This window comes from Falco biarmicus, chromosome 5 (genome assembly GCF_023638135.1).
Source record: "Falco biarmicus isolate bFalBia1 chromosome 5, bFalBia1.pri, whole genome shotgun sequence".
Lineage (NCBI taxonomy): Eukaryota > Metazoa > Chordata > Aves > Falconiformes > Falconidae > Falco > Falco biarmicus.
In genome coordinates, this window is record NC_079292.1 from 64,041,170 (window position 1) to 64,051,068 (window position 9,899).

Below are 9,899 nucleotides of genomic sequence, written 5' to 3' on the forward strand. Positions count from 1 at the left end.
TCTTTAGGTGCTCTTCATTTACCCATTTTGGTCTTTGTTTATTGGCCTTCAGACATCAATATCCCAAAAGAAAAACGTCACTCTGTTCAGATAATACTGTCCAATAAGTGCTAAGAATGAGAGATCAGATCAATCCTATATCCTCAATATCAAAGATTTCATTTCTAAGAAAGTCACCTTTCCCTGCACTCATTTTCATGAATAGTGCTTTAAGAGCCTTTAAGTGAATAAAGCACTAATGTAAATGGAACAAACATGAATTTATGAAATTAATTTCCCAGGCTAGCTACAATTTCATCTGACAGTTTCAAATGAAAATAAATAGAATTCTTACCACAATGTATTAAAAATTTAGAACAGTCATCCTCACTCCAGTTGGCTTTTAAGACAGAATGATGTGGGAGGGTTTTTAAAAAAAGCTTTCTTGCTTTTGTGGCAAACATCAGCATTTATGCCTGCCTGAGCAACAATGAACTCAATATTTTCAAAAAGAAAGACCAGTCTTAAAGTCTACTTTAGTTAATGCTGAAGTAATGGAGAAAACAGTATTAAATATTAATTCCATTCAAAAGCAGAATTGACCTGAGGAGATGTTACTAGCCACATAAATCCACATTACCACCATATAGCAGACATCTCAAGACTATTCATACTCCATAGATTGTTAGTTCTGTGTATTCATGAGCTAATGTTACAATACATTAGAAAGGACTGACAAATGAAACATAGCTTAGCTATTTTAAAAGCTGTATATGTCACTAAAACATCTCTCCTACATTGCTAATAAAGTAATAGCAATGTTGTTAATTGAATTTTCATACTTCAGCAATGAGACAAATTTAAAACTGGAGCATGTTCCTGTTTTTAAAGCATGCACATTGTACCTATGAAAGTCTTTACTGATTACTCGGAGTTGTTTTGAGACAATGGTATTTTATTTTAAATTATATAGGAAAGTACAATTATTTATAAGAAGAGTATGAGTTCATCTTCAACTTGTGCAACTGTCATGTAAACAGAATGGAGACACTATCTCATGATCTTTCAAGAGACGATATAGAAAGTGCACAGAAAACTGCACTGAGCGCAAGAAATCTAATTAATATGAAAATTGTCCACACAAAAAAAGCTTCACCACAAATGAAGAATGAAAACAAAATTAATGTGATTTTGCCCACTGGCAGTTAACAGTCATACTCCACTGTAAAGCTTAATCCATTTTATTGCCATTGTCTTGCTGTAAGAGAACTCAGATTTATAAACAGATCAAGGTAAGTTTAAAATAAAAAGAATGTATTTCATGCTCTTCACTGTAGCACCTAGCAGCTGTATGCACACAGTGTATCAAGGAGCAGCCCCCCACCCAGACTGCTCTTACCTCTGTAGTTCCTAGATACAGAAGTCACAAAACAGAACCTTCTGAAAATATTTTAATTCTTCAGTCAAATCAAGCATACATTAAATATAACAAAAGGAAAGGAAGATACTGAAGTGCTATGTAAGCATCAACAAATTACATTTGTGGAATATAAAATCATCATAAATTAACTAGCTAATTAAGTTACACATAAAGACTTACAGCGCCTTTGTCTGCATAGTCAAGAATGGCTGAAGAAAAAAGAACTATATCAAATATATTGATATAGGTCGGGTACAACAGTACAAATAATTAAAGGCAGTGTTTAAGTCACTAATTCTGAAACTTTGCATCTTTCAACTAACACCAAATAGGCCATAATTAATTTGTACTTTAGAAATTAGAACTATTAGCATTTAGCAATTGTTTAAAAACTCACTAGAATCTTGTTGCAATTCTAATTAAAAAAGCTGAACTATGTACCCTTCAGTTCTCTTACAGATCTTCATTGGACAGCACTTTTTTTCCTTGCCTAGTTATCATTTCAGCATGCATATTCAAAACCATCTATGTTTTATTTCACAACATCAAATGATAAAAATTACCAAGTTACAGATCTAAAGGAAAGAAGTGTTAACTTTCAAAGTATACATAGTTCAAATAAAGCCAGTTTTTCAAGAAAACCATAAAGAAAAAACCACCTTGTACATATAATTCTATGTGTTATTACACAGCTTCAAAAATTGAAGAAATTTGAATACTTACTACTCTACAGTGCTTATTATAGTAGCATACAAGCATACATCTACTTTAATATATATTAATAAGTCTTCCCACTTCACAGATGGGAACCAAGAGGGAAAAAATGGTTTGCTCAAATGAAGACTATAAAAGGATGGGAAACAAACACCCTATTACATAAGTGCTAGTCTGGCATCTCATTATTATTAGTTTCTTCTCCATTTAACCAAAACTGTGTTAGCTTTTGTATACTTAGAAGAGCTGAAGTCACTTAATTCTCTGGCAGAGGACACACAGCTCAACTGGACTTAAGCTGCGGCTTCCATCCTACCTCTGAGGATACAAGGCTAAACCAAAGAAAATAAGGTTAACAAACACATTAACTTTCCCTTGAAGTCTAAAACAGTTTCCTAGCATACACCCAGTTGCCTCAGGAAAAAAATTAAGGCTTATACACTATAAAAGCCAGTAAGTCAGCTCAAGAGCCTCTGGTGCCAGACCAAAGCTCTAGTGACCAGACAAGGATTTGTTGATTCAGTTCAAGCCCCCAAACATTTATAATCACTGGGCCTTAATTTTCTGCGAACAGAAGGTCTGTACCAGAAGGCATTTGTAACTGCCTCTCTTTGCAGCCTTTTCTAAAAGTCTCTCTTAGGAGTCTCCATGTTTCTTAACATGAGCATCACCATACCTTGTCCTCTAAGTCCCTTTAAGACAGAGGCAAGAGCTTCACCTGTCTCTGCAAACAGGTGATGCTCTGGGGTCACCATACCGCAGCTGGGCTGGAAATGCCTCGCTTGCTATGGAACCCACTAGATGAGCAGATGGGTCTGGGTCAAGGCCATCAGCTTCAAAGCCAAATCATATATGGTGACAGAGACACAAAAACAAGGTTCCACAAAACTGGGTGAGCAAAATCAATCCTGAAGTGGGCAGTAAGGAAGAAAAATTGGTAGTTCCTCTGTCTTTTCCTGCCCACTATCATCTCCTCCAGCAACACAGCCCTCACCAGTGTTTTGCAACAGTCTGGGATTCATCCTAGCCCTTGATGAGCCTGTTCAGCTCAGCAATCCAACAAAAAGCTAATCCAGCAAAAGAGTGGGTTTCATCAGTTTTCCACGCAGAGTTGATTTACCAATCAGACAAGCACTGAACCAGCAAGAGAGAAATTACAGCAGCACACAGCCAGTAGTGGGACAGTCTTTTTCAGCAGCAAAGAGTTGGCGAAGCCCATCGTGCAGAACCTCATGTATAAAGCTCCAAAACAAAGAACCAATTCAGGAGTAGTCGTCACTATAGTATGTGCATTTCCTTCTTAAGGAGAAAGCCTGCCTTCAGACTACAAACCGGTGTGTTGAGGGACCTGTACCATGTAATCTAACAGCTGCAAGATGGAACCTTGATTTTGAAACTGACATCACATCAAGGAGTGGTTGAGAAATTTTATGTTTCTTCAGAGACCAAATGAAGACAGCCTCAAATGTATACAATATCAGAAAAAACATGTTCTGCATGAACTTAGCTTAGATGTGACACTGGCACGGGGGTTTTTTTCTATTTAAGAAAAAAGCCTCAAGGCATCTGCAATTTAAATAATCATCTTCAAGAGGTGCATGAATCACCTTTCTTTTCAAATGATATTATTAAATGGTTTTTAATAGTGACAAAGATGCAAAAAACATCAAACACTTAATGGCAAAGTTCTATATACTATCAATGAACTGCTCTTAGGAAAGGAAAAAAAAGTGAATCCTTCTTTTCAGGAAGGCTAACACAGAATACAGAATTAATCCTGACAGCAAGAGCTACCAATTTGAAAACTATTCCATATAAATTTAATCATCTGATTTTGCTTTGCAACAGATGTAGGTACATACACTACACAAATATTAGTAACGTATTTCCTTTCTTGCCCTCTTACCTGCTCAAATGAAATGCTGATTCCTGTAAACATAAAAATTTGTAAAATAAAAAGGATTTTTGGCTTCCAAATTTAAGTTTCATTTACATAAACCACCAAAGATGCGAGCTAAGTAAAGCCGCATGGGCTGCCTTCTTTCTTTCTTCTCCTTGAGGGGGAGACACCAAAGTTGATGCCATTATGAAATTTTATGAAAAATTACTAATTTTGTTTAAAACAAGGGTGCTTTCCCTTCCTATTCTCCACTGTTCTAGCTTTGAAGAACGAAACATTTCCTTTGTTTCAAAAAAATTTTTTTTTAATGTAAAAAAAAAATTAAGAAGGTTACAGGCATTTTAAAAGGCAGAGACCATTACTGTAACTGACATTCATTGAGGCATGCTAGAAGTTCACGGTATGCTTGTTGACAAAACACAACACACCTTGGAAAAGTGCTACACAGAAAACTTAATAGGGGTACCTGCATTTCTCTCATGATTGAAATGCCTGACTGACTTCTCTATGCTCCTTTACAACCAGTACAGTACCAGTGCAGTTTTACAAAGCAACAGCCCTAAAAACCTAACTCTACAACCACTTACTCCTGAAGCATTACAGACAACATTACATTGTGCAGACAAAAACTGAATATGCCTGAAACAGATATGCTTAAATTTAAGTTTGTTTCAACCTACCTGAAATCTAGTCTACAGGAATAAGCAGCGTCTACACAATGCACATAAATCTAGTCGAGTACAGATATCATACAGAAAAAAGGACAAAATTTCAAAACTGACAACTGATTTTCTGCAGGCTCCATAAACACATTCCAAGAACAGAGCTGACTGCAAGATTGGTGTAAAAAAAGATAATCTGTGCAAAAGGCTGCATATATCACAGTAAAAAACACAACTGAGAAAAGATGACAGTATGTAGTTAACTGAGGTAGAGCATCAAAAAAACAGAGACAGAAGTATCACACTATGATATATATCATTTGAAGATGAAGCCAAGAACCTAAATAGGTGTCAAGAGTTACTGAACAGATTCAAGGAAAAGTTGAACACCTGGAGTTTCTCTGCTGCATCCTAGCTGGAGTATATCCTAGACGTGCCAGAAAGGAGGAAGCAGCTTAGTGTGACTGTTTCGTTTAAAGAAGATAAAAAGACCGGGAAAACACAAAAACTGTCTAAAATATAAATGGATTTGCTCATCTGAAAGATTTGACAGTTTGTCACACCTAAGTCTGTAGTCTCTTTGCTCTTGCAAGCCATTCAAGAAAGTGATGAAGCCTAGAACACACACACACTACGCTCTTTTGTTCAGCAAGAGGTAATGACACAAGATGTTAGACCCACTCTTAAGAGCAGCTAAAACCCAGAATATGTAGGTTCACAACCTTGTAGGGCACATCAAAATACTTGCTTCTACACAAATATTTACCAGAATAAAATGCACATTTGATAACATTAATATATTGATAGCAGTAAACCAAAACACAGTTACTTGAAACAGATAGCACAAGAACACCCAGTAAAAACATCACATAAAATTTAAAAGGACTAGTACCAATCTGTCAGAACAGACTTTGTACTGCCTCTAGCGTATTGCTAAGGCACTCCCTTGACTATACACACAGCAAGGCAGCAAAGAGTCCATAGTCTAACACATGCTAGGTATCATGCTAGTGCAGCACAGACTTAAGTAAGCACAGGTTTCTATGTTTCTTAACACGACGTCAAATCAATCCCATTGCACTGGGGGCGAGGGGGTGGTGGAATAAAATAAAAACAAAATGAAAGAAATAATCCAGAAAGCATGAAACCAAGAAGTTCACAAGCCACGTAACAGTCTTCAGATACTCGCAGAGCAAAGGGAAAGGCACTCCCACAGCAGACCACAGCTGGTAGAGGACAACCGGTCACCCACAAGCCTGTCCCTCAGTCATGAGACTGGGTGAGCATGCAACTAAATCCCAGAGCAACATGGCTGTTGCCAGGTCCTGCTGGCTTGCTTGCTTACTTTCCGCACTTAGGGTTTCAGACTATCAAAGTAGTTCAACGCTAGCACTGGTTTTCTAGCAGCTGCATGACAGAGCTCAAGCACAGGAACCACTATGGATCTTTATGCAGACCAAGATTTAAGAAAGCTATAAAGCAGTCTGTCCCACCTTAGTATCAGACAGTCAATACTCTCCTCCTCGTAACGATTTCAGAAATTAGTTCAGTTGTGCTCCAGTAGTATTAGTACACAAAGCCGGCGTTTAGATTAAACCTGCACATAAGCGGAGCAACTGCCAACACAAACTGAGAGAAAAACACACAAACGCAGGAAAACACTTGCAAGAGAGAACCTGCAACCGTACAAAGACGTTCAGACGATGTCTGCACCTTTACTACTAAAGGAAGCGACCAAGTTCTGATGAACTTGGATTAAGTAACTGTTATCCAAAAAAGCTGTTGTGCATCTAGCTTCAAGACAACAGTACTGGCAAGAGTAGTCATAGTCCAGTTAAAAATATTAACGAGGGGTTGTTTTTAAAGGTACAACAATCTCACTTTGCCAGTTTTTTACAGTTTACAAAGCCCTTTTCACAGTTTCATTATACTGTGGGTTGAGTCTGGGGAAACTCATATACAAAGAACAAATCAACGTTAAGTACAAGTCAACATCTGAAAAGCTGAAAGCCTTCCTTTCATCCTAAAACGTGGCAAGAAAACACCCATGTGTAACAATTACTATTAAGTAACACCGAGATACGCAACCTACTTTTGGCCAGCATTTTTCTACTGCCATTGAGGGGAAGAAAGAGAAAAATAAATAAAGGAAAAAACAACAGCGACACAAAACCCACACAACCATCGCTCCTCCGCCGCAAGCGCCGAGGGCCAGAGATGAAAGGCACAGGCGGCGGGACCGGCCGCACGATACCCCTCGGCGGCGGGCAGCCCTCCCCGGGCTCCGCTTTGTTCAGCCGCGCCGTGCGAGGCGCCGGTGCCGCTCCCGGCGTGCCGGGACACTCCGGGGCCGCGGGGCCCCGGCGGCAGCAGCAGCCGCCCCCGCTCCGCTCGGCCCGGCCCGACCGGGCCCTGCCGCCCCGCGCCGGCAGAGGGCGAGGCGGCCGTCTCGCCGGGAGCCTGTTTTTGTTACACGGGGGGTATTTAAATGTCCTGCTGTCAATCACAGGGCACTTCCTACACGGCCGGCAGCTCCCCGGCCGGCACGCCGCCGCCGGGGCTCCCCACATAATGGGGGCGGTCACTCGGGAGCCCCGCAGCCCTGGCCCGGCCGAGCCGCTGGAGCCGCGGGCCCCCAACTTGCTCCTTTGTTTAACTGCCCGTGAATCCCCACCGCCGCCGCCGCCTCCCCCCGCCCGCAGCCGGGGGCTGCCGCCGGGCCTTTATTATTCACACGCTCGGCTCCGCAAAACACACGCGAGTCGGCGGCGGCCGCTCGGGACCGGGCTGGAAACGTCAAAGCGTCGAGAAGAGCGGAGCGACCCTCCTCCGCCCCGCGCGCACCCAAACAAAACGCACGGCAGCCGGGAGCCCGGACCGGTCGGGGGGGAGCCCCGGCACCCGGCGCCGTGTCCCCCCCGCACTTCTCCGCCAAGAGACCGCCCTGTCCCGGGAGAGACCCCCGGGGGGAGGGGGCGCGGGGGGAACACGACGCCTCCCCGAAGCCGGCTCAACTTCAGGGTGGCGCCGGCCCCGCCGGTGAGCCCCGCATCTGTTGCTCTTTCATAACCGGCCTCCCCCCGCCCGGCCCGGCCGCCCCTCGCAAACGCGAGCCCATGTGCCCAGGGACGGCAGCGCTGGCCGGCACCGGCCGCTGCCACCGCCGCGGGGGGGAGCCGGAGCAGACAAGAGCCCGGTTTCCGCCACCACCACCACCACCACCCCCCCCGCCCCCGTGCTGCCGCCGCGTAGCCATTGTCCCCCCGGCCGTCACCGGGGGGAGGGTGACTGCCACCGCCTGTGCCCGGTGGCCGGCCGACCCGGCGCCCCTGCCCCCGCGCCGCCCGGCCCCGCGCGGCTCCCAGCGCCTACCTGCCGTGAAACCAGTCCTTGCAGATGTCGCACTCGATCATGAAGCGGCTCACGTCGTAGGGCTCCCGGCACACGCAGTACACAGGAGTCGCGGCAGCCGCCACCGCTCCAGCCATCTTTAAAGAACTCACTGACTGAGGCGCCCGCCCGCTCCCCCTCCCCCTGCCGCGGCCGGCGGCACCAATAACAACAGCGCGCGTGCCAGCCCCACACGCCGCGCGCGCCCCGCTGCCGGCAGGCAGGCACGGGCAGGCGGCGCGGGAGCGAGCGGACAACAGCGCGCGGGGGCGCGCGCACGTGCGTCACCCGGCCCCCGCGGAGGCGGGGGGAGGAGGAGGAGGAGGAGGAGGAGGAGGAGGAGGAGGAGGAGGGGGACCGCCCCCCCGTGCCCTCCCCGCCCGGCGGCCCTCCCTCCGCGCCTGCGCCCCGCCGAGAGCCCGCGCCCCACCCCCACCCCGGCCCGGCCCGGGCCGGCCCGGCCGCCTCGCCGAGCGGCCGGCACTGAGCGTGCGCGGGGGCAGCGGGCTGCCATTGGGGGCGGGGAGGGGGGCGCACGTGCCACCGCCCGCCCCTCCCGCCGCGGGGCGGGGCGCGGGGAGGCACGCGCTGGCCCTGCCCTTCTCCTCCCCCGGGCGGTGTCACGCGGGAGGGGGAGGGGCAGGGTGCCGCGAGGACACGGGCAGCGAGAGGGCGGGCCGCGGCGCGCGCCACCTCCCCCTTATGTAAGCGCGGCGGCGGAAGCGCCCGAGCAACGCCGAAGGCGGCCGAAGGCCCGGTGGGGGGGGGTCGGGGGCTCTGCTGCGGGGCCGCTGCGGCGGCGCGGTGCCTCCGGCGTGGGGTTCTCCCGCAGGCACCGCCGGCCTCGGCCGGGGGCCGCTGTTAGGGAGCGGGAGGGCAGGCCGGAGAGGGCTCTGCTGCCCGCCTGAGACCCCGCTGCGGCGGGCACTGCCGAGCGGCTGGAGGTGCTTGGTGGGAGCAGGTGTCCGGCAGTACCGCCGCCGCCGGGGCCCGTGCTGCCGGCTCCGCCCTGGGTCCGGCCGTGGGACCCGCGCAGGCCTGCCCGGGGGGGCTTCTCCTTCGCGTGTAACTCCGCTCTTCCCAAGTAGCGTCAGGGAAAGTGCCTGAAGGCCCGGCCGGAGGGGGCAGGGCGATGCAGTAGCCTCCGCTCGCCGCGGTTCTCGAAGACGGTTTTTCCCCCGGGGCACGGGCCGGTGCCACACGGTGTGCTGCCGCGGGCACAGCCGCCCTTTTTGCTAGGGGCGCCTCAGGCAAGCGGCACACCTGGCGTGGTGGAGCCCGTGGACAGGCCGGTGTTTCCATGCTGGTGAGCTGGGGCTCGCAGTCCGTTTGTTTTTTTTCAAGCTCTCTGCATGTTACATGGCAGTTCCATTCCATGCCATCACCCTTTCTTTCAGGACGCAAAAGTAACACTGATGCATTCGTTATGTGTCATCAAGAACAAAAAAGTAGAGCTTAAAATGGAGGGGGTTTTCATCTTTTTTCATTTCTTCACTGTTGGCAGGCAGATCCTCAAGAACCTATGGAGATTATGTTACATAAGGGAACGGGGAGTCCTGCCCTCCACACTGAACGCACCAATTTAAAAGCGAAACAACAAATGTTAAAATGCATGTTATGGTGATCATAACTGTAATAGACTAACCGTGCATACAGCATTATAATTTTACATCCCATGCCCTTAACCACTGGTAGCCACCAAAAAAAAACATACACTACATTTGCTTGGCAGGGGGAAGCTCAGAAGTAAATGTTTCCTTTCCAGGCTGTTATTGTGAAGCTAGCTAATGTTAACATTTATATAAGACAGCAACACGAGATGATGATTTGACAG

The 9,899-nt window shown here is 47.4% G+C and overlaps 1 protein-coding gene across 3 annotated transcripts in view; it reads right to left on the minus strand.

Annotated features, from left to right (window-relative positions):
• Positions 1-8,330, minus strand: part of KDM7A (lysine demethylase 7A) — a 71,855-nt gene extending 63,525 nt beyond the window's left edge. For all 3 annotated transcript variants that reach the window (XR_008822014.1, XM_056339849.1, XM_056339848.1), the window contains exon 1: positions 8,048-8,330. Coding sequence is in view for 2 of the 3 variants with exons in the window: in XM_056339849.1 (XP_056195824.1) it covers positions 8,048-8,163 (116 nt within the window). In the remaining variant the exon portion in view is untranslated. The remainder of the gene's footprint in view (positions 1-8,047) is intronic.
• Positions 8,331-9,899: the final 1,569 nt, after the last annotated feature.